The sequence below is a fragment of the Vigna unguiculata genome, unplaced genomic scaffold, assembly GCF_004118075.2.
Source record: "Vigna unguiculata cultivar IT97K-499-35 unplaced genomic scaffold, ASM411807v1 contig_77, whole genome shotgun sequence".
NCBI classification, from domain to species: domain Eukaryota; kingdom Viridiplantae; phylum Streptophyta; class Magnoliopsida; order Fabales; family Fabaceae; genus Vigna; species Vigna unguiculata.
In genome coordinates, this window is record NW_021011452.1 from 34,518 (window position 1) to 60,023 (window position 25,506).

Genomic DNA, 25,506 nt, shown 5'->3' on the forward strand with positions numbered 1-25,506 from the left:
CATTAATGACTTTCCAGCTTATGGTAATTTGTCAGGGTACAGTGTCAAGGGTCATAAAGCATGTCCTATATGTGAAGAAAACACTGCATCTCATCAATTGAAAAATGGAAGGAAGACCGTGTATCTGCGCCATCGAAGGTTTTTACAAGCTAATCATCTTTATCGAAGGTTAAAGAAAGCATTCAATGGACATCAAGAGAATGACAAAGCACCAACTCCATTAACTGGCATTGAAATTCATGAAAAAGTTAATAAAGTACATCATGTATTTGGTAAAACGTCCAAGAAGTCATCTGCATCGAGCCCTTGGAAGAAAAAATCAATATTCTTTGACCTTCCATATTGGTCGAAGTTAGAAGTTAGGCATTGCATAGATGTCATGCATGTAGAGAAGAATGTGTGTGATAGCTTGATTGGTACACTACTCAACATTCAGGGAAAGACAAAAGGTGGAGTAAATGCTCGTTTGGATTTGGTTGAAATGAAGATCCGAGAAGACTTGGCACCAAGGGAGGTTGGTAGGCGCACTTATTTGCCGCCTGCATGTTACACTATGTCCAGACAAGAGAAGATAAGTTTTTGCTTATGTTTAAAGAGTGTCAAGGTACCTCAAGGATACTCTTCAAATATTCAGAGTTTAGTGTCCATGCAAGACTTGAAGCTTGTTGGCCTCAAGTCTCACGATTGCCACATCTTAATGCAACAATTGTTACCTGTAGCTATTCGTGGAATTTTACCCAAAAATGTTAGAAAAACTATAACGCGTTTGTGTGCATTCTTCTCTTCAATTTGTAGCAAAGTCATTGATCCTTTAAAGTTAGATGAACTTCAAGCCGAAATTGTTATCATCTTGTGTCAGCTAGAGATGTTTTTCCCTCCATCATTTTTTGACATCATGGTACATTTACTTGTTCATGTGGTGAGAGAAATCAAGTTTTGTGGACCAGTATACTTAAGATGGATGTATCCCATTGAACGTTACATGAAGATTTTGAAGGGGTATGTGAAAAATCAATATCGTCCAGAAGCTTCAATGATCGAAAGATATATTGCTGAAGAAAGTGTCGAGTTCTGTTCAGATTACATGGCAAAAGCAAAACCGATAGGAGTTCCTCACAGATCATGGTTGAACAGGTGTTCTATAAGTAACAGCATACGAGGTGTGAGTGTGGTTACCAAAAATCGCGAAGAGTTGATGCAAGCACACCTATACATTTTGAACAACACAAATGAGGTAATGCCTTACTTATCTGCACACAAAGTCATTGTGAAAGAGAACAATCCAAGACAATCAGAGAAATGACATTTGATGGAACATAATAGAACATTCATGCCTTGGTTTAAATCTGAGGTTTTGAAAGATGCGCAATGCTCTGAGACTTTGATGTAGTTAGCAAATGGGTTGAAATTTGATGTCATCTGTTGTACAGGTTATGAAATCAATAATTGCACATTCTATACAAAGTGTCTTGATGATAAAAGCACAGTACAAAATAGTGGAGTTAGTCAATGACATACTATGGTGTAATAAAGAGATATGGTGTAATACAAGATCAATGACATACTATGGTGTAATACAAGAGATATGGGAGGTTGATTATACCATGTTTACTATTCCACTGTTCAAATGTAAGTGGATTGACAATAAGAGTGGTGTCAAAATAGATGAATCAGGAATGGGGAAAGGGGAGTTGTTCAGCTCCACCCGGGGATGACATGGATGACACTCATCCATGTCAGCTATATATTTGGGATGGTACAGAGAAGACACTAGTGGCTCGTGGAAAAGTATTTGAGGCAGCCACAGTTCTTCATGGCATGGAGTTATCAGAGGATGAGGTTAAGGTCACGGTAGAGGAGGTTCTCATGCCGTATGCTTTAGTTCCTGTGCCAACAGATGAGGTGTATACTGTGGCACAAGCATTCCAGTGTTTCCTCGCCTGGCCTAGAGATTTGGTTGATACTGACCCCCCGGTACAGACTCTTAAACCCACTAATATACTACATTTTTAAGTTTACATGTTTATTATATTCAAACTTAAATTATATTCCATTTTAACTGAAATTGCATCAATATAGGAAAAACCTCAATCAAAGAAGAATCTTCTCTCTTTGGATGATCCTCTTGGTGCATTGCTCCAACTTGCAGAAATCATAGCTGATAAGCCGATGCAGGTTCCTTGGGATGCTAACATTTTTGGGAGAGATCTTGACATCCCACTTTACTTGCATTCCCAAGATGTCTTGGAGCTTGCACGAGGACAAGAAGAACTCAATATTACCATTATTCAATTATGGATGATGTAAGTCTTTTAGTCATTATATATAGTTATTTGATATATGTATGTATTTACTTATATCAAATCAATTTTTGGTTTAGGTATCTGTCTGGTGTCACTGAAACTATGGGGCTGAATGATGTATATGGGTTTATAGACCCCCAACTCACCCATGAAGGCAACAAGTTTGATGACATTCAAGCATATGTGACCAAATGCTTTCAACGTGGAAAAGAAATTTATTTTGTCCCTTATCTTGCTGGGTAAGTCATTTTTGTTAACTTATGAATATAATAAGTCATTTTAATGCATAACAATGAATTTATTTTCTTATCAGGCGTCATTGGCAGTTACTTGTGGTTTCCCTAAGGGAGAACCTTGCTGTGTGGTTTTGCTCTTTGCATCGCCCTCCCCCCAACCATCTTAGACAAGTGATAGATTGGTAAGAACCTCAATATCAATCTTATGAATATGACATGTTATATAAAAATATCCTAACTTATTCCTTATATCATAGTTCAATTGCTGCACATAACATGTTGTTAGGGAGATCAACGGCTAAGGCAAAAGGTCTTGTATGGTGTTCTCTCCAGGTTTGATATTTCTATCCATATCTTCATGATTGTTTGGTTGATTTTCTTCATTAATTAATTGTAACGTTGTTTATATAATGTAGTGTAATAGACAAACCGGCTCATATGAGTGCGGTTACTGTATAATGCAATGGATGACAACCACTGTGCGTGCTCGTATTACAACAAATTGGGAATTGGTAATATATATTTGAATTAAAATGAATACTTTGCAATATTTCCTTTTTATATACTAACTTAACTTAATCTATTATTTTGTAGACATTCAAGAGTCCTGCAGCAATTCCCGCAAAGTCCATCAAGTTTGGTAGGATAGCATGTGCCAAATATATAATTGAAATGTACAATACTATTGATTAGAACATGTATCTTGATTGTAAATGATTTGTAATTGTCTTTTAAATGAATTTGAATTGTGGATGTGTTTTAAAATATTTTGTTCTGGTCTATTCTGGTCTGTGCTGGGTGCTGAACAAAATTTGCAGGTTTAAATGTGGGAATAACACCAAAACAGAAACTGTATTTAAAAAAAAACAGAGTATTAGGCCTCGGTTCATACCAGAAACGAAGCAAAAAGGGTGCTTTTGGCCTCGGGCGCAGCTAAAACCGAGGCCAAAAGGGTATCGAAATTAAAAAAAAAAAAAAAAAACACCATATGGCCTCGGGTGCAACAAAAACCGAGGCCAAAAAGAGCCCATATGGCCTCGGGTGCAGCAAAAACCGAGGCCAAAAGGGTTATCGAATTTTAAAAAAAAAAAAAAGGCCCATATGGCCTCGGATGCAGTGAAAACCGAGGCAAAAGGCAGCGTCTATGGCCTCGGGTGCTTGGAAAACCGAGGCAGAAGCGCCCTCTATGGCTTCGGTTCTAAACCGAGGCCAAAAGCTATGACCTTTTGGCCTCGCCCCAATATGCTTCGGTTCCCGAACCGGTGCAGAATATTAAAAGCAACCGCTGCCAAAGGCCCTTCCTGCACTGGTGCAAGTACAATAATAATGTAAGACGATATATAAGTGTGTTCATTTAATTCGGTAAAGGTACGAGGCTACGATGCTATCCTAATAATATAACATATGTTGAAAGCCAATTTATCATCACACATTTTAAGAAGAAAAAAATGCAGAAAATTGACAATAAACAAGGTAATATTATAATGTTAGCAGGGGAAGAAATTTCTCAAAAAAATAACAATAAAGGAAACACAATAAATAACTCAGAGAATCAACAAGGTATAATGCGAGTAGTGATAAACAGGTAAAATAAACATTTAATTTCTTAACTATAAACTTCTAATCAGCAAAAACAAGAAAACCATGTAAAGAAATAAATTGGAAACAAGACACTAAGATTTAATTCCATAAGTGAAGGGATCCTGTTCTGTTCTCGAACAACAACAATAACTTAGAAGTTACACCTTACCATTTTCTTAGCGAGTTTATTCAGGGCATTTTTTCCTTGTCGAGGAAAGGCTCCATTTCCAAAGTTATTGATTCACCATATATAAGTGTGTTTTTTTACCACCAATGCATCACTAACATTTACAAAAATCTCCACTTCTCTCAATATCCTAAATTTTATATTATGGCATGTCAATCGTCATCATTAAAAGACATCATGCTTCTGCATCTCTAATGTGCATTTCGTGTAATTAATAATTAAGACATGTAAGACATTCAGGTTCAATAATTTTACGAGTTTAAACACAGTACACCAGCAAACTAAAATTAAAATTATATATAAATGAAAAGAAAAAAAGCAGAGAAAATGCTTGTTCTATAATTACAAGAAAAATAATATAAAAATGTGTAACATATTACATATTGTATCTCAAGTAAAAGGAAAAAATAATTACATTTACTTTACTTTGCGTTTTTAATAAATGAACGATGCTCATCTCCTTTTGAATTTTTAATAAATGGATACTAAGCTTCCTAAATTTTAAAAAGTGAGAATTATTTTCATTATTTTATTTTAAAATTAATGTAGTTATATTTTTTTTTTTTTCTGAATTGCATGTGTACTTTCTTTTCATTATTGAAATGACGTCTTTAGATAATCAATGTGAAAAGAAAATGTGTTTTTTATTCTTTTAAAACATAATGGGACACGTGCCTAGCAAAGATGACAGATGGTGCGATGTTCTTAAAATAAAAAGTAAAGTTAATATGTAATTTCTAAAAAACATAATATAAGAAAACAATTTCTTAGTTATTAGTGCAATACATTTTTTTTATGGTTAAGGTGAATGTTGGTTTAATTTCTTAAATGGCTTGATATCTTAATGCGCTTCCACAAGTAAAAAAAAAAAGTATTAAGCTTTGCTGTACTTTGAATGCTTTTTTGTCTGTACAGATCATATGTTTGACTTTGTTGTATTATTTGTTTCTATTGCTTCAATGTTTGAACAAATCTCATATGTTCGAATTTGTTGGGTTATTGGTTTCTCTTCAGACACTTGATGAGCGTAAGAATTGCTTCCATGGATTTTGCGTCTTCATCATCCAAACTCCCATTGATGTTGGATGTAATCATCAACTTTCATGGAGAAGACGTCCGTAAGAAATTTGTTTCACATCTCGAGTCTGCTCTCTCTACAGTTGGAATCACTACTTACCTTCACCACGAAAATGAAGCGAACGCAATGCCCATCCAACAACCTATTCTCGATCTCTGTCGGATAGCAATTGTTGTTTTCACCAAAACCTATTCTCAATCTGCTTGGTGTCTTCATCAGCTTCATCAAATCATCAAATGGCACCAAACTTATTGTCGACATGTTCTGCCTGTATATTACTGTTAGGTAAACTTAAATGTGTGTAGTTGGTAGTTGGAAGGTGTGTAGTTGGTAGTTGGAAGGTGGGTAGTTAGAAGTTGTTGTATTAATTGTGAGTTTGGTAGTAGTTATATTTAATGAATGTAGTTGAAGGGTAATGTCCAAAGGCCTATAAAAGGACCATGTAGTGTTTCATTTCAAGACACAACAAATCTGAATACAAAGAGTGTTTATCTAGAGAGACTTGTTTGTCAACAAATTGGTATCAGAGCTTGAGAGCCTGAGTGTTTGAGTGAGTTAGAGAGTTTGATAGAGATGGCCAGCTTAGCTAACAGCATGCCCCTGCCGAAGTTATCAAAAGGCGTCAGCTATGATAACTGGAGTCTGCAAATGAAGGCTCTCCTTGGTTCCCAGGAAGTATGGGAGGTGGTCGAAAATGGGCACCAAGAACCAGAGGATGTTGGAGAAATGACGATAGCCCAGATTGCTACGTTAAAAACAACACGAGCAAAAGACAAAACGGCTTTGTACGTGCTGTACCGAGCTGTTGATGAGTCCGGCTTTGAGAAGATAGCAAATGCTACGTCTTCAAAAGAAGCGTGGGATATTCTGGAAAAGGCATACAAAGGGGATAACCGTGTGAAGCAAGTTCGGCTTCAAACTCTCAGAGGCGAGCTTGAAAGGATGAGGATGAAGGAAGATGAAGGGGTTGCCGAGTACGTCTCCCGAGTTGAGACCGTAGCGAATCAGCTCGGTAGAAATGGAGAGACGCTGCCCGCTTGCCGAGTGGTGGAGAAAATCTTGAGGTCGTTAACCGACGACTTCGAGAATATAGTTTGCGCAATAGAGGAATCAAAGGACTTGATAACGCTCTCGGTGGAAGAGCTTGCTGGGTCGCTTGAAGCGCATGAGCAGCGGAGAAAGAAGAAGAAGGAGGAGTCCCTTGATCAAGCACTCCAAGCAAAGGCAACCATTAGGGAGAAGAAGGTTCCTTATACTCAGAACACTCGAGGCCGAGGTGGTAGAGGCAGAGGAGGATATGAAAGAGGTCAAGAACAGGTCGGCCAACAAAATTGGCGTGGACGAGGACAAGCTGGAGGTCGTGGTGGTAGAGGCCGAGGAGGTCATTCGAACAACTCAGGAGTTGAGTGCTTCAAATGTGGTAAGTACGGTCATTTTGCTAAAGACTGCTACTCAGGAGTCAAATGTTACAATTGTGGGAAGGTTGGACATTTCGCGAAGGATTGCCGATCTGAAAGCAAGAAGGAAACGAACTTCCTTTCTGAGGACGCTGAGGAAGAAGGAATATTGATGATGTCCAGGAGATCAGGTGCCGAGCTAAGTCCGAGTTGTTCTGACAACTCAGTTTGGTACCTTGATACAGGAGCAAGCAACCACATGTGTGGGGACGAGAATCTTTTTAAGGAGCTCACCAAAGTTGACGCTGGACACGTATCATTTGGAGATGCATCAAAGGTGGCAGTAAAAGGTCGGGGTACAATCTGGTACCTACAAAAGAACAACCAAGTTGGAGAAATCAGAGATGTGTACTATGTACCCGATCTCAAGAGCAATATATTGAGCATGGGCCAGCTGATGGAGAAAGGCTACTCGGTTCTGATGAAAGATCGAGTACTATACTTGAAAGATAAGTCAGATCGATTGATTGCTCGAGTAGAGATGAAGAAGAACAGGATGTACAAGCTGGACCTAAAAATAGTCCAAGAGAGGTGCTTGAAACTTGACGTGAAGGATGAAGCTATGATGTGGCACTTCCGGTTTGGCCACTTGCATTTTGGTGGACTAGTCGAGTTGGTGAAAAAGGAGATGGTGCGAGGACTCCCGACGGTGGAGTTTGAAAAGAAATTTTGTGAAGAGTGCGTGCTCGGGAAGCATCCAAGGACCTCATTTCCGAGGACTGCCGAGTACCGGGCAAAGGAACAACTCGGATTAATTCACACAGACATTTGTGGACCAATTACCCCTGAATCTTTCAGTGGGAAAAGGTATTTCATTTCTTTCATAGATGATTTTTCAAGAAAAACATGGGTGTATTTTTTGAAGAAGAAATCCGAGGTGTTCCAAGTGTTTAAAAGGTTCAAAGCAATGGTTGAAAAGGAGACCGGCATGCCTATCAAATCTGTTAGGTCTGACCGAGGAGGCGAGTTCATCTCATCCGAGCTCATGAAGTATTGTGAGGAGCAAGGAATAAGAAGATTTCTGACAGCACCATACTCACCCCAACAGAATGGAGTAGCTGAGAGGAAAAATCGAACCATACTTGACATGGTTCGTACAATGTTGAAAAGCAAGAACTTGCCTAAGGAGTTCTGGGCGGAAGCAGTGCAATGTGCCATCTATGTGCAAAATAGATGTCCACATGCTAAGTTGAACGAAAAGACACCACAAGAAGTCTGGAGTGGAAGAAAGCCGAGTGTGTCTCACCTCAAAGTGTTTGGCAGCATTGCTTATGGTCATGTTCCAGCTCAACAAAGGACCAAACTTGAAGATCGGAGCAAGAAGTACGTGTTTATTGGGTACGATGAAAAAACCAAGGCGTATAGGTTGTTCAACCCAATAACAAAGAAGGTGATTATGAGCCGAGATGTTCAAGTTGATGAAGAGAGCGAGTGGAAGTGGAACAACTCGGAGAAGGAGTCTAGAAGTTTGGAAGTAGATACACCACCAGCTGTGAGAGATCATGAGACTTCTGATGAAGAAGATGAACCTCTACAGCCTAGAGCACGAAGCTTGCAAGACATATACAACTCGACTGACGAAGTACATGTTGTATGTTTCTTGGCAGATTCGGAAGACTTGAACTTTGAAGAGGCCGTGCAGGAGGAGAAGTGGCAAATTGCAATGAATGAAGAGATCGGAGCAATCGAACGCAACAACACGTGGGAGCTAACCGATTTGCCCAAAGGAGCTCGGCCTATTGGCGTAAAGTGGGTGTACAAGAAGAAAACAAATGCTGAAGGAGAAGTTGAGCGATACAAAGCTCGACTCGTAGTGAAGGGGTACAAGCAGAAGGAAGGAATAGACTATGATGAAGTATTCGCTCCAGTGACGAGGATGGAAACAATCAGGTTGTTGATTTCCTTAGCAGCTCAACACAGATGGACAATCTTGCAGATGGATGTGAAGTCAGCATTTCTGAATGGAGTCTTGGAGGAGGAAGTATATGTTGAACAGCCACTTGGATACATGCGAAGAGGCGAAGAGAAGAAAGTGTTGAGATTGAAGAAGGCACTTTATGGCCTGAAGCAAGCTCCACGAGCATGGAATGAAAGAATCGACACTTACTTCAAGAAGAATGGGTATGAGCAGTGCCCTTATGAACATGCTCTTTACATAAAGAAGAAAGGAGAAGATGTGATGTTCATTGCCCTCTATGTCGATGATCTTATCTTCACGGGGAATAATGCTGAGCTAATTGAAGCATTTAAAGAAGTGATGAAGAAGGAGTTCGAGATGACCGACTTAGGTCTTATGAAGTATTTCCTTGGTTTGGAAGTCATTCAAGGGAAGGACGGTATCTTTGTGTCGCAGGAAAGGTATGCTGAGGATGTCTTAAAGAAGTTCAAGATGACGAGTTGCAACCCGGTTTCCACCCCTATGGAACCGGGCACAAAACTTTCTAAGTATACAGATGGAGACCGAGTTGATGCGAGCAAATACCGAAGTCTGATTGGAAGTCTCAGGTATCTTACAAATACTAGACCAGATTTAATGCTGAGTGTTGGAATAGCAAGTCGGTATATGGAAGAACCAAGGTATACTCATTGGAAGGCCCTAAAGAGAATTTTAAGGTATGTGAGAGGAACTGTGTCACTTGGTCTGATGTATACTAGGACGGATGATTACCGACTAGTTGGCTACTCAGACAGTGATTGGTGTGGAGATGTTGATGACCGGAAAAGCACGTCTGGATATGTATTCTTCATGGGGAGCACAGCGTTCACCTGGCTTTCAAAGAAACAGCCCATTGTAACACTGTCAACATGTGAAGCAGAGTACGTTGCAGCATCCTGGAGTGTCTGCCATGCAGTTTGGCTTAGAAACCTTCTGAGCAAACTGGAATTGAAGCAAGAAAAGGGGACTGTGATCCGAGTTGATAACAAGTCGGCCATTGAATTGGCAAAGAACCCGGTCAATCATGAGAGAAGCAAGCACATTGACGTTCGATTTCACTTCATCCGAGAACAAGTGAAAGAAGGAAATGTAGAGTTGGAGCACGTTGAAAGTCGTGCACAAGCTGCAGATATGTTTACAAAGCCGCTGTCATCCTCTCTGTTTGAGAACAACAAGATGATACTTGGAATGAAGGACAAGAAGAGCATTTAAGTTTATGGGGGGATTTTGTTAGGTAAACTTAAATGTGTGTAGTTGGTAGTTGGAAGGTGTGTAGTTGGTAGTTGGAAGGTGGGTAGTTAGAAGTTGTTGTATTAATTGTGAGTTTGGTAGTAGTTATATTTAATGAATGTAGTTGAAGGGTAATGTCCAAAGGCCTATAAAAGGACCATGTAGTGTTTCATTTCAAGACACAACAAATCTGAATACAAAGAGTGTTTATCTAGAGAGACTTGTTTGTCAACAACTACGAGATTCAGCCATCTGATGTGCGTCTTCAGAAGGGTGATTTTGGAGAAGCATTCAAAGCAACTGCAAAACAAACATTTTCAGCTCAACAACTAGAGCATGGCATGTCAAGGTGGAGCCACGCGCTCACCAAAGCAGCAAATTTCTTTGGCTGGGATGAGAGCAATTACAGGTAAGTTACTATAGCTCACTCACTCAATATGCATATTTTGAGCCTGCAATTTAACTTTTGCAGTACATGACTTCTTCTATAGTTGTTATTAAACTTGAAGGAGTGATGCTGAACTAGTGGACAAAATTGTTAAGAGCGTTCTTAATTTACCAGTCTTGTCTGCTACTAAATTTCCAGTTGGATTACAATCCCATGTGGAAGATGTGATTCACACTATCAAAAATAATTCCACGGAAGTTTGTATGATAGGAATATGTGGAATGGAAGGATCTGGTAAAACCACTGTAGCCAAAGCCATCTACAATAAAATTCATGATTCATTCATGGACAAAATTTTCGTTGAAGATATTGCACAAGATAATAAAAAAAAAATGGCTTCATTTTAAAGAAAAACTTCTTTCAGATGTCCTAAAACCAAAGGTAGAGGTACGTAACATTGAGAAGGGAAGAAATATTCGAGAAAGGCATTTTCGGAAAAGGGTGCTCATTGTACTTGACAATGTGAATGACCATTCTCTATTAATAAACCTATCGGATAGTCTTCTGTGGTTTGATAAAGGAACTGTAATAATAATTACAACTAAGCATGAACAACTTTTGAAGACACATGATGTTAATGCTGTTTTTCGGATAAATCTATTGAACGCAAAAGAGTCTCTTGAGCTTCTTAGTTGGCACGCATTTAGAGAAGCAAAACCAAAAGAAGAATACCATGACCTTGCAAAAGCAATAGTTACTCACTGTGGAGGACTACCTCTGGCTCTTGAAGTCATTGGAACTTATTTATATGAAAGGACGAAAGAAGAATGGCATAGAGTACTGTTCAAATTAGGGAAAACTCCCCAGCATGACGTTCTACCAGTATTGAAAATATGTTTCGAAGGTTTACCTAATCAAATTGAAAGAAATTTATTCCTTGATATATATTGTTTCTTTGTTGGTAAAGATAGAGCCTATGTTACAAAGATCCTTAATGGTTGTGGGGTAGACGCTGATAGTGGAATAGGAATTCTCATAGAACGTAGCCTCATAATAGTTAAAAAGAACAACAAGTTTGGATTGCATCCTTTGCTAAGAGAAATGGCAAGAGAAATTATTGGCGAAATTACTTCAGGAATGGAAGCTAAGAAGACCAGTCGACTATGGTTTGATATGGATGCAGATTATGTACTGTTAGAGCATATTGTAAGAACATTCTTTATCTATTGTTTTTAAACTTCTTTTTAAAAGTGTTTGCTTTCTCATGTGCAATATATTTGTTTTTTAGCTATTTTCATCACAGGAAAAAAAATTCATTCAGAGATTCCCTCCGAAATGGTTTCCAACTGTAAAAGATTTCTTCGAACGTGATTATTTAGAGGTAAGAGACGCAATAAGAAGGATGAAACTCGGTGGACATTGTGAGTACCGCTCTAAGGAACTGGGATTGATTAGGTTGGAAAAGTTTTCTTCAGAATACCATCCTATTGGATTTCAACATGATGCAATAGCCATTGATTTAAAACACCGTCTTCCTCGACTCGTCTGGAAAGAACCCCAGGTTCTTATAACTTGACATTTTATTTTGAACCTCTGCCCAAAATAAATATAGTATTTGTTTCCACTTACAACTATTTTATTCCATCACTTTCTTTTCTAACATTTTCCAAAAAAACTATCTTCTTGAAGGTTTTGGCATGACTAAAAGTTCTTAATCTTAGTCGCTCCAAGTACTTGAGAAAAACCCCTGACTTTTCGAGACTACCAAGTCTTGAACACCTCATTCTCAAAGATTGCCCAAGATTGTGCGAAGTGCACAAATCTATTGGAGCTCTCGGCAATCTTACACTTATAAATTTGAAGGACTGTACAAGGATAAAGAATCTTCCCAGAGAGATATATATGTTGAAATCTTTAAAAACACTCATTCTTTCTGGTTGTTCGAGGATTCACCTATTGGAAAAAGATATAGTGCAAATGGAATCCTTCATAACACTAATTACTGAAAATACAGTTGTGAAACAAGTTCCTTTTTCAATTGTAAGCTCAAAAAGTATTGGATATTTATCTCTACGAGGATTTGAGGGATTATCACATAATCTTTTTCCTTTTATCATTCGGTCTTGGATGTTGCCATCAATGAACCCCCTATCTTATTATCATTCCTTTTTCATGGATGTGGAAGTTAATAGTTGGGATGACATTGCGCCATTACTTAGGATCCTTGTCAATCTTCGAAGTGTTTTGTTGCAATGTGAGACGGAGTTTCAACTATCTCAGCAAGTACAAGATATTTTGGTCGAATATGGTGTAAATATTACAGAATCACACACTTCAAAGCAGCACTTCAGGTCTTTTTCGATCGGTGTTGGAAGATGGAAAGAATTCTTCGATGCTTTCAGTGATAGAATTTCCAAGGTTCTTCTCTAACTTTCCCTCTGTTCATTACTTTCACCACCATTGTAGCTATTAATTAAGAGAACACAATAATCCTAATGAATAGAAACTACAGTTCTAAACTTTTAGCACTCTGCACTTCTACAAGAACACAACTTCTTCTAAAAGTATCAGATTTTAAAAACCAACTAACCAAGTGATTATGCTTAAGCCAAGTACTAGCAAATTGATTTCCACTTTCTTGCTTTACTAGCTTTGTGATTGTTTTTTTCCTAATGATTGTAGAAATATAACTAAGAGAGTCAAAAACAGAACCGCATTCTAAATCCATATAGAAATGGTGATATATACCGAACAAAACTATTAACAAGATTTGTTTTAATCATGTATTTGTTTTTGTTTAACTAAACATGTCCTTATTTATCTCATGATACAGGTAATTGCAGGAAGTGAATCTTGTGAAGTTTCTCTTCCTGGTGACAATGATCCTAATTGTTTGGCCCATATGGGTGAGGGATATTCTGTTTCTTTCACTGTGCCTCGGGATCGTGACATAAAGGGAATGGCTTTGTGTATAGTTTATTTATCAAACCCTGAAATTGTGGCAACCGAAGGTCTTAGAAGTGTCTTAATTGTTAATTATACAAAGTGCACATTGCATATACACAACCATGGCACGGTAATTTTCTTTAACGATAAAGATTGGGAGGGTATAATATCAAATTTAGGATCAGGAGACAAGGTTGAGATTTTCGTGATTTTTGGTGATGGATTGGTAGTGAGGAGAACAATTGTGTATCTTATATTTGGTGAATCAAATGACTTAGAAAAGGAGTCTCCGTCAAAGAAAAATTCCCTAATTAGATTTATGAAAAAATTGTAAGTCATTTATCCTCTTTCAGAACTGCACGATCCCTTGAGTTATGGAATTAATCCTTATGTCCTTGAGTGGAATTCATTTGTATAGTTACAGTTAAGAAATTCATGTTTATTATCCTGTTTCTCGCTCCTTGCATCGTGTTTCCTTGGTTTTATTTGATCTATTTATTGTATTTGCTTTCTGGTTGTTGCTTTTCTCAATTCTTTTACCTTTTAGCAGCATATAATAATAATTTATTAAGAAGTCCTCGAAAAGAAATACTGCATTATGACATTCTAACTTAAAACATTGTATTTCTTGTAATTACAATCATGACAACACTTTATATCTTCTAAAACTGACTAAATAAGGAACATTCTTTAAATTACAAACTCTAACTTATACGTGGAATTAGTAGATAATCTTGTTTAATAATAACTAGAAGAAGTTGTTCCTCTAAATGGATTTTACAATATTAATTTTATTATTACCAAGACAAAGAGGATGAACGTAAATAATGTAGTTAAGATGATATTTAATTCTGTTCATTCAATTCAGTAAAGGGACCAGGCTACGCTACTATCCTAATTGTATAACATATTATGTTGAACCAAACACATAAGCCAATAGGTAACAAATCTTAACACATTTTAAGAAGACAATAAATCAACTGTGTTTTTCTTTTTATAGTGAATTAATAATGTTCAAAATGGAAAAAAATTCTCAAATAACAACTAGAAAGGAAACACAATAAACAACTCAAGGATGACCAACAAGGTATAATGTGAGGAGGGAGAAACAGGATAAAATGAACATTGAATTTATTAACTGTACACTTCTACACAACAGTAACAGAAAAACGATGAAAATAAACAAATAATAAAAAAAAAAAACTGGGATTTAATTCCATAACTCAAGGGATCCTGTTCTGTTCTTAAACAAGAACAATAACTTAGAAGAAGTCATACCTTGCCCATTTTTATTTGTAGTGAATTTATTCAAGGCATTTTCCTTTGGCTTGAGGTAATGCCCCATTTTCAACTCATTTGATTCACCATATATCAGATAGACAGTTTCTTCTTGACCACCAATCCATGACCATATCTAAGAAAAAATAATCTTCACATTGTCTACTGATGTTAAATTCAGTTGATAAATAAACAAAATGTCTCAAACCTTACGCACAATGAAAGAACCAGAATGTCCCTCACCCGAATGTTATATTAGAAAAGGAGGCAAGGATAAAATTGGAAACGGCTGGTGGGAATATGCAACCAAAGCAGCTGACAAATGAGGAAGTGTAACAAATCGCGTGGTTTGGGTAAAAGGTGTGGGGGCAATAACTAAATATATAGGTCATTAGCATAGGGAGGAAGGGTGTGAATTTGGTCTCTATTCAATATTGTCTCTTCCTATTACTCTCTATGTTGCTTTTATTAGAAACCTTCTCCTTGGTATCTTCCTTTACAGTAGTAAATAATATTATAGAGTTATTTCCTTGATTCACCTTGCTGTGTTACTTTATTTCCATTATTTCTATCTTTACAATTGGTGCTTTCATTGATTTTGTCCATGGCGAAAAACCCTCGTTTGAAGGACATTACCGCAAAGCTTAAAAATTTATCAACTGATGTCAAACAAATGATGAAAATGATGGAATTGCGCCATGCTGATTATGTTACGCGTTTTGAGAACATGGAGATTGGTCTTGCCGCTTTGAAATCAGATGTTGCATCCTCGCATATGCTCTTCCATTTTAGGTTATAAATGTCAAGCTGGATTTCCCTCGATTTAATGGATCTAATGCACTTGAATGGATTTTTAAGGCTGAATAACTTTTCACTTACTATGATATTTCGGATGCTCAACGTTTAACCATTGTTGTTGTTCACATGGATGCTGATATACCCTGGTTCCAAATGATGGATAAGAACAGTCCCTTTCAGTCATGGGTGGGATTTACTCATGCGATCGAACTAGAATTTGGCAATTCACCATACAAAGTTCCCCAATCTACTCTTTTAAAGCTCAATCAACCTGGGTATGTGCAAGAGTACCATCAAGAGTTCACTACGCTGGCAAATTGTATATATGGAATCACTCCTGATGCTTTGTTAGATTGTTTCATCGGTGGTCTCAGATCTGACATACAGAGGGTTGTCATAGTCTAGGAACATACTTCTATGTTGCGTGTAGTTTCCTTAGCCAAATTATATGAAGCAAAATATGTTGTTGGAAAGAATGCAGTTTTGTCACCGAAATTGTAACATCTCGGCCGGATATTACTAATTTAAATAATTAAAATAGAGATATAAGTATAAATACACATTTATGATAATTCCTTTTTTCCAAAATGCGGAAAAATTTAAAACTTTATTTCAACGCGCCAATTATAAAATTCATACGACGTTCAATTATTACAAAGATTAATTGTTCATAATATTAATTACAAAATAGTTCATGAAGAAAACTAGTAAAAACTCCCGTAGTTGGCCCCACTCTGAATCTAAGTATCACGTGCTTACCTCCATCCACAACTGCTCTCATGTAACAAGTTACATGATCATCGCCAAACACACACAAATAGGGTGAGCTCAAATACAAGAAAGATAAATACCACATAAGCAATAAAGCAATTCAAACTATGACCAAGGTTAGCACCCCAATCCTCAATCCTCAACTCCTAAACCTTATGTTGGACGCATCTTGATTCTACACCTTTTGATGAGTACACTGATCGATCTTTGCTGCACGAGTGTCTATTCTCCCCTCCGACTCAAGCCACCACCTAATAGTCCACATGTAGGAATAAATTGCCACGACCACAATCCGCGACACCAAGTGGAGTTCCCCAAAAGGAATCGCAGTCCGTTGTTGACCCCAGACTACCAAACTCAATCAGTTACACTTAAGAGGGTAATCTTCTGAAACCTCACCGTATGAGCCACGATCTCGCACACTCCACTGGACTTCCAAAACCACCAGGTTACAACCTTGAGTGGCCACGTGTTACCCTAATACAAGTTATACTCGTAACTGGGGCCCCAACAAAGCATCGCCTCATGACCTCCATCCAAAGCGGTGCAGGAATCCTCCTCGTGATCCAACTCTGCACCTAAATTCGCTTGGCGCACCTCTCGAGTTGCTAGGCAGAACTTGGATCCAGACCGCCTGGCAGACACCTCACGTCACTAGGCGCCATACGCTTTCCATATGCCGCCAGGCTGCACACCCCAAGCCGCTAGGCGCCACACCAGTAACGTCACTGCTACTAGTTTTTGGCACTTTGAAGCAAGTTCCAAAGAACCTCAAGCACTATACTACAATCCATAACATGAAATATGTTTATCCAGTCATAATCACATGACTGGATCATAGTCCAACACAATCCTGAACAACCAAACAATACACAAAAGCAGGAAGAATATATAACTCTTGCCCCAAAATATCGCACGGACAATAAAACAATAATTATGATAATAATAAAACAAACAACAACAACAATAATAATAATAAAAAAATAAAACAATAATAATAATAATAATAATAATAATAATGAAAACAATAATAAAATAAAATAAAATGAAACAATAATAATAATAATAAAACAATAATACTAATAAGTTATAACAATAATAGCAAAGTAATAATAATAATAATAACAAAACAAAGCAATAATAATAAAAGAATAATAATGATAAAAAAATCATAAATAAAATCAAAAAATGATAATAATAACAATAAGAATAAAACAATAGTAAAATAAAATAAAATAAAAATAATAATAGGAATAATAATAATAATAATAATAATAATAATAATAATAAAATAATAAAATAATAACAAAATATTAATAATAATTGTAAAATAAAATAATAAGAATAATAATAATTGTCAACACCCAATTTTGTCCGGGTAAATAAATTTATTTTCAAAAAAATTTAAAAAATAAAAAAAATGTGAAACATTATTTTCTTCAAAGATTTTCAAACTTTAATTTTAGACAAAAAAAAAGAAAAAAAAAAGAGAGATGAAAAAAAAGAAAAAAAAAAGGAATAAAGAGGGAAGAACCCAATTTGTTATTAATTATCGCACTCCTTCTCATGAGCCCAGCAACTCAACCTGCTTTCTACCCTTGTTCCTGGAAGAGAAATTAGTAATATTCTAATAATTAAAAGAAATATTTCTTCAAATGGTTATAATCAATATTACTAATTGAGATTGATTTTGTGCTCTGGTTTGTTAATGGTTAGAATCAATATTACTAATTTGGGATTGATTTTGTGCTCTAATTTACTATGATTTGATTCTCATAATGTGTTGTTATCATAACCATTTCTTCCTTATATTTATCATTACAATTAAGGCTGAGATTGCATTGATATTGTAAGGTGCAAGTATAAATATGCACTCTATCATAACCGAAAAAAAAAAAAAAAACATTCTCTACACTTCTCTAATTCTTTCCCATCACGACTCCCACATACACACCTCATTTCTTATCTCTCTTAAAAAAACATATTAAAGGACGTAGAAAAAAAGAAGAAAACATTCTCTACACTCTCTTTCTCTCATTACCACCCACAGACACCTCTCATCTTTATTTCTATTGGAAAAACAAAGACAAAAATATTAGAAAAGGAAGCATAAGAAAAAACAAAAGAGAAAAGGTGAGGAGATATTGAAAACTTTTTAAGGTACGTCCCTCTCAATTCTTTCATCTTTTGATTTAGTTTTTTTTTTTCAATTTTCATTCTTTTTTTTAATCATAAAAAATATTTTTCCCCTTTCTTTATTGTCTGTCCAGCCGCTCGCGTCGCCTGATATCCAATTTAGACTTTTACTTTTTCAAAAAATATATCCAGATGATCTAAAAATAAAATATAACTTTCTTTGTTTACTCTTTTATATCTATTTGGTTGCTCACGTCGCAATGACATCCACAACTACTCTAAAATAACTTTAAAAAAGATATTAAAAATTTATAAATGATTAAAAAAATAAAAAATAAAAGATTAGAAAAAAAAAAGAATTTATTTGAAGTGTCTATCCGGCCGCTCGAGTCGAATGACACCAATTTTAAAATAATACTAAAATTTAAATAAAAATATTTTCAAAATTATAAAACAAATTATACCATTTTCAAATAATTTTCCAAATAAATTATTCAAAAGAACTACGTAACCCTGATTCTCCATTCACATGGAGATACGTAGGAGCGAGGATTGATCCTCGTCGGGCCCAAAAAATCAAAAAAATAGTTTTGTTGTTTTGTATACATTTTTTTATTAATATTTTTGGGGAAAATTAAATATTTTAAAAAAACCACATAACTTTTTGCACATTTGATTAAAGGTACCGTCTTAGGACGGGCGTTGTGGGGTGCTAATACCTTCCCCACGCGTAACCGACTTCCGGACCCAAATTCTGATTCTGATTTTTCGCAGACCTTGCTCTTTTTTTATGGTTTTCCATAGTTTCCTATAATAACTATGGTGGCGACTCCAAACTCTGTTTTTTTCAAATTTAATTGTTGGTTCGTTGTCCCATCGCGACAATAATAATAATAATAATAATAATAATAATAATAGTAATAGTAAAAATAAAAATAAAAATAATAACTAATAAAAATATATAAATAATAACATAAATAATAAAAATAATAAAAATAATAATATTAATAATATTAATAATAGTAAAAATAATAATAAAAATAATACTAATAATAAAATAATAATAATAATAATAAAATATTAATAATAGTAGTAGATAAAATAATAATAATAATAATAATAATATTAATAATAATAAAAATAATAATAATAACTAGTAATAATAATATATAAATAATAATAATAATAAATATAGTAATAGTAATAATTGTGCCGCATTTAGGAGAAAAACTCTAAACATCTTGGCAAGTAAAAAAAAATAAAAGAATCATAATAATCATAGCAGTGATGGAGTTACATAGAGTACTCAATACAACAGAAACCACAAGTGTACACATACTCTCTCTAAATCACATACAACAAACATCAAGAGGTTAAACGATAAAAGAATTTGGTTCAGTAGAAGACTTTCATGCATCAATATATAACACAATTGCATGTTCTGTAAAACCCTCTTAGGCAACCACACGTGGTTTCAGCTAATCAATTGCCATGATCCTTACCTCTCCAGCTTCTTTAGAGACGGCTAGGGTTTCTTGATCACTTACTAATGTAGCCAAAAGTAATCCAAGCATAAAAATATCTATTTTATGCTAGCAAAGGTTTGAACTCGCATCCACCGAATTATCAGGCATATGCACAACCATCAGCCTATAGATGTTTCTTGACAATCATGCACACATATACTCATACCATCATGCCACGTGTTCATATATGCGGCCACAATAAATTAAATAATTAAAATATCACATTAATGGCATACGTAAGAAAAGAACCCAAGTCCCTCTCAAATGCACCAAGCGTGTCTAACTACTTGAGCTACCATTATTCCTTTGTCATAATTCTCTACATTAATTACTTTATAGATTGCTTCCCTCACATTTATTAAATAAATATTTATTTATTTACTTAATTTTCTTAGTTCTTACAGACATCTTCCAACAATACTCTTGCCATGACCCACCAAACACTCAAAAATACGAGTCTACCCCCTTTATTACCTTCCCTTGTTGTCGGGTCATCACTTCAACAAAAAACCCACAACGTCTAATGTTCAAAAACTCTCTTCGGCAGAGATGCATTTGTGGCGTGAAAAAGGGTTATGTTTCACCTGCGATGCCCCATTTACACCTACCCATCAGTGTCCCAATAAGCAACTTTACTTGTTATAGGTTGCAAACGATGCACCTACCTTGTTCGACCCTGACCCCCTGATAAGGAGCATGAGATTACTTAGCAAGCTTCTTTAGAGGATCATCTCTCTTTTAATGCATTGAACGGATGTTTAGGAATCAAAACCATGAGATTTCAGGGAACTATTAGTCAAATGCAAATTCGAATACTTCTGGATAGTGGGAGTTCTGCAAATTTTTTACACCCTAGAATTGCATATTATTTGCTATTCCATATCGAACCAACTTGTTGATTACAGGTCCTGATTGGCGATGGTCATTTCGTGAACGTGGAAGGGATGATAAATCCTATGGAGGTTCAAATTCAAGGGCATGTTTTACATCTTCCGGTATATCTTCTTCCCGTTACGAATGTAGACCTTGTACTTGGAGTAGCTTGGTTAGCCACGCTTGGTAAAACTATTTCGGACTTTGACATTAAAATTTTACGTGAATGGCCAATTTGTTACTTTACATGGTGAAAAATCTCAACTATCACCTTCAATTCAATTTTATAATATGATCATAAATGTCAGTGGGCCACTGTCTCCACTAATAAAGAAGTTGCAACCTATGACTATGTTGCAATCCAAAGTGATCGTAAAAGGTAATCAATACATGCAACAAGTCTTAATTCAATGGGAAGGCAAGGATGAGATACTTGCTACATGGGAAGACTTGCCACAATTTCAATAGAAATATCTTGATATTAACCTTGGGGACAAGGTTACTTTTAATGGGGGTGGTAATTTTATATTAGAAAAGGAGGTAAGGATAGAATTGGAAACGGTTAGTGGGAATATACAACCAAAACAGCTGGCAAATATGGAAGTGTAACAAACTCACGTGGTTTGGGTAAAAGGTGTAGGGCATTAACTAAATATATAGCTCATTAGCATAAGGAGGGAGGGTGTGAATTTGGTCTCTATTCAATATTGTCTCTTCCTATTCCTCTGGATATTGCTTTTATTAGTAACCTTCTCCTTGGTTTTTTTCTTTACAGTAGTAAGTAATACTACATAGTTATTTCCTTGATTTAACTTAGTGTGTTACTTTATTTCCATTATTTCCATCATTACACTGAATGAGCCAAGCAATAAGGATGGTCGTCACCAAGAAGAGAAACATCATTAGACCAACGACTTTCCTATCCCTATAATTTTGCTATTGAAATGATCTCCTTCAATCATTATATTATCATTCAAAATTAAAAACATGAACATTTTTAATTCAAATTACAAGCTTACCATACGATAAGTGCCAAAAATTAGTAAAGATTCATAGAGAACTCTGACACTTCTGTTTGTAATTTGTGTTATTTCACATTGATTCTCCCTAAATCTAAGACAAATGAATTTCAATCACATGCTTCCACTATTGCAATCAAATGTTGCCCAAGGTTGCTCAAACCAAAGCAATCTCGCCCAAGCGAGAGCTTAGGCCGCTAATCTCGCCTAAGTGAAGAAGGATCTCGCCTAAGCGAGATCTTGTGCAAAAGAAATCATCACTTATCGCCTTTCTCGCTAAAGCGAGCTTGAGCTCGCCTAAGCTAGAGTTCGTGAAGAAGCCATCATCATCTTTGCAATTCTCGCTCAAGCGAGAATGTGGTCGCCCAAGCGAGACCTTTCTTCAACCTGGAGAACTCTATCTCGCCTAAGCGAGAATGACCGACTTAAGTGAGACTTCGTGGAGTATATATACTCCTTGAATTAGAAGAGTAGAGGGATCCTTAGTTAGCACATCTGTACGAGTTCTGGAGCATCACACACCAGTGAGATCTTCATTTTCTTGTTCTTCTTTTCTAGTTCTTAGGTTTTGATGGCTACCATAAGTGGCTAATCTCTTTCCTTGGGATTGAATGCAATCGACTCAAACTTGGATGTAATATGATGATATTTATATATAGCATTTCTATTATGTTGGTATTATTGTTCTATTCTTAATGCTTGATTCTATCTGATCAATAGCTGTCCCGATTTTGTTTTTTAGATTTGACTGGAAAGTATTTTTTGAAAATCCGATTTGAACAATGATACTTGATATACTATGATGCTAGGAATAGATCTCAATATATCAATTGCATGATACTTGATATACTATGATGCTAGGAATAGATCTCAATATATTAATTGCTTATAACACTCGATTGTAATGCTGGATACTTTGCTGAATATATGAGGAATCAATATTCAGGGAACTAATCTTATGAATTTTATATGCGAGGAATCGGTATAAATGATTATTGGGTGTTGCATCAATATTGGTATTTTCAGATGTTATGTATTATATTCATCCAGATTACAAACAAGGGATATAAATGAAATTCAATCACAGTTTCTTTTACTGAATTTTTCTAAACTTTTCCGCTTTTACTGTATTAATTTTATGCAATAGTCAATGATAAATCAAATTAAAATCTTTGTACATATGTTGATTAAGATAATTATCTATTTTCACTGAATCTGTTCCTCGTGGGTTCGACACTCTTACTTAAAATAATTATACTACAGTTGATTTTTGGTACGCTTGCCAAGAGATCAACAAATATTTTTGGCGCCGTTGCCGGGGAACGGTGTTCTTTTGAAATTTTTAGTTATCTCATCCAGCTTTGTGTATATTTTCTTAATTAGATAGTTTATTCAATTTCCTCCTTTGTACTAATCCTTGATTGAGCAGTTTTCATTTATGTTCTTACGAGGTCGGGTTCCTGAAGATCAATTAGCATTTGACCTGGAGATAGAAAAGATATCTAGAAGAAATAGAGGCAAAAGCAAAAAAAAAAGCAAGGAAAACAAAGGAAGAATCTTCCAGTACTCTCACCACACATCAAGAAGCAGAAAATATGGAGAATCAAGGACCAACTCCAACCAGAAGAACACTTGGAGACTATGCTATGCAACAAGGGCCAAGATATTTTTTTCTAGCATAGCAATACCAGCCACTACCAAAGCATTGGAGATGAAGCTAGCTTTCCTCAGCTTAATCAATTCTCATCAGTTCACTAGAATGCATAATGAAGATCCATATACTCATCTCTCCACATTCTATGAACTGGTTCGAACCGTGGGCTTTGAGGAAGGAGATCTCACTAGTGCAGAATTGGATTTTTACCTCGCCTTATAGGTCTCGGTTGGCCAGGAACCGAAGCCTATAATGGCGCGGTGGCAATTTTGCAATTATTGGCAACTTTTATGCCTCGGTTCCCCAACAACCTGAAGCCAAAACCAGTGATAGGCCTCGGTTGTAAAAAACCCGAAGCCAAAAGCCCTGTTAGGCCTCGGTTAAGAAGGCCCGAAGCCAAAAAGGATGCCCAAAATTTCAAAAATGCCATTCTCGTTTTGACTTATAGGCCTCGGTTGTAAAAAACCCGAAGCCAAAAGCCCTATTAGGCCTCGGGTGGTGGGGACCCGAGGCAAAAGGGGGTATATGCCTCGGTTCTAAATTGAACCGAGGCCATAGTGTTTAATTAGGGCTCAAAACTGCAGCCCCTTTCTTCCTCGCGCGCGCAGCTCCTCCATTTCTCTCCTCTATTTCTCTCTGCAGGAGCAAAACCAGCGGCAGCAACAACCAGAACAGCCGTCGCGGAGCTGCGCGAGGTAGAGGGACCCAAACCCGCAGGTGCTGTTGTTGGCACGGCAGATGGTGCAATTAGTGAAGTAGGGGTCACGGCTCTGGTCCCAGTCGAGTTGGATTCCGTTCTTGAGGAACTGTTGGAGGAAGCCGAGGATGTCGGTGAGGCAGGGGGAGTCTGAGTACTGAGGGGAGTGGTGGGTGGATCTGCAGTCAGGGAGAAGGTGGGAGGGAGATTTGATGAGGTGGCACTGGGAGGGGCAGTGGGAGCAGTTAGGGAGGGAAGGCGGCGAGCAGGGGCGGAGGAAGGAGAGGCGGGAGCACGTGGCGGCTGAGACACGAAAGGGGGTGGCGGAGAGGTTGATGTGGCGGGTAGGAATGAAGGAGAAGGAGGGACAGTTGGGGTGGGGCGTTGGGTTAGGGCGAGGGGAGAGGGTTATGGAGGAGGTGTTGGAGTTGTAGGAGAGTATGGAGAAGGAGAGGTTGTTGATGGAGATGAAAGAATGGGGGCTGGAACAGGTTATATGGAAGGAGGGGTGGCCACAGCCTGGTGTGGAGGAGAAAGGGAAAGGAGGGTGAGAGGAGAACGGAGGACACGGGTTTGTGTTATTGGAAGAGCATGTTTGAGTGTTGCAGGGTCTGAAGAGGGAGAGGAAGAGGAAAATGATGACGATGGAGGAAGACATGGACGAGAGAGAGGGTTTCGAATTTAAAAAAAAAAAAAAAGCAGCTCATATGGCCTCGGGTGGCACAGAAAATCGAGGCCAAAAGGTGGGCTCTATGGCCTCGGGTTCGTCTGAACCGAGGCAGCAGGGCACTCTATGGCTTCGGGCCTTAATCGAGGCCAAAAGCTGTGCTCTTTTGACCTCGCCCCAATATGCTTCGGTTCGCGAACCGGTGCAGAATATGATAAATAACCGCTGCCAAAGGCCCTTCCTGCACTGGTGTCTTGATCATGTATACATGTGTTTGTTTCCTTTTTCACTGGTAGGCAAAGCAAAGGAATGGCTTAAGTCACATCCAAATCAGAGCTTGAACAACTGGAATGATGTAGAAGACAAATTCTTGAACAAATTCTTTCAACCATCTCGCTACATCAAAGCCAAAGCTGATATTTCGATGTTTAGGCAAGGACCAGATGAGCCATTTTGTGAAGCTTGGGAGCGGTTCAATTCTATATTGAGGAGATGCCTGAATCATGGATTTGAAGATATTGCCAGTTGAATATTTTCTGCAATGGTCTGAGGCCTGATACTAACATGATATTAGATGCAGCAGTTGGAGGAGCAATGATGAGTGTAGAAGCGGAGCAAGCAACAATAATCATTGAGGCATTAGCATCCACAGATCATCAAGCTCAACATAATAGACAAATCGTTCAACAGAAAGGAGTGCTTGATCTCAGTACTACAAATGTAATATTAGCTCAATAAAATTCAG

At 37.0% G+C, this 25,506-nt stretch overlaps 2 protein-coding genes and 1 non-coding gene across 3 annotated transcripts; 1 reads left to right on the forward strand and 2 right to left on the reverse strand.

Moving 5' to 3' along the window:
- Nucleotides 1-10,022: 10,022 nt before the first annotated feature.
- LOC114172943 (TMV resistance protein N-like) lies at nucleotides 10,023-13,676 on the forward strand. The gene is made up of 7 exons (XM_028057116.1): nucleotides 10,023-10,046; nucleotides 10,224-10,417; nucleotides 10,518-10,690; nucleotides 10,821-11,602; nucleotides 11,685-11,957; nucleotides 12,677-12,814; nucleotides 13,230-13,676. Exons 1-7 carry the CDS (start codon nucleotides 10,023-10,025, stop codon nucleotides 13,674-13,676), a joined length of 2,031 nt encoding a protein of 676 aa, XP_027912917.1.
- A 10,347-nt stretch (nucleotides 13,677-24,023) lies between these two features.
- Nucleotides 24,024-24,754, reverse strand: LOC114172944 (LEAF RUST 10 DISEASE-RESISTANCE LOCUS RECEPTOR-LIKE PROTEIN KINASE-like 1.5). The gene has a single exon (XM_028057117.1). The coding sequence runs from the start codon at nucleotides 24,750-24,752 to the stop codon at nucleotides 24,024-24,026; it is 729 nt and encodes a 242-aa protein (XP_027912918.1). The 5' UTR covers nucleotides 24,753-24,754.
- Nucleotides 24,755-25,164: 410 nt separating this feature from the next.
- LOC114172945 lies at nucleotides 25,165-25,271 on the reverse strand. The gene has a single exon (XR_003602434.1). It is a non-coding gene; the product is annotated as a small nucleolar RNA R71 (small nucleolar RNA).
- Nucleotides 25,272-25,506: the final 235 nt, after the last annotated feature.

Coding starts and splice junctions, on each gene's coding strand:
- LOC114172943 (XM_028057116.1), top strand. CDS start 10,023: ATGTGTGTAGTTGGTAGTTGGAAG. Junction 10,418..10,517: donor TGGGATGAGAGCAATTACAG/GTAAGTTACTAT, acceptor TTAAACTTGAAG/GAGTGATGCTGAACTAGTGG. Junction 11,603..11,684: donor ATGTACTGTTAGAGCATATT/GTAAGAACATTC, acceptor TTTGTTTTTTAG/CTATTTTCATCACAGGAAAA.
- LOC114172944 (XM_028057117.1), bottom strand. CDS start 24,752: ATGTCTTCCTCCATCGTCATCATTTTCCTCTTCCTCTCCCTCTTCAGA.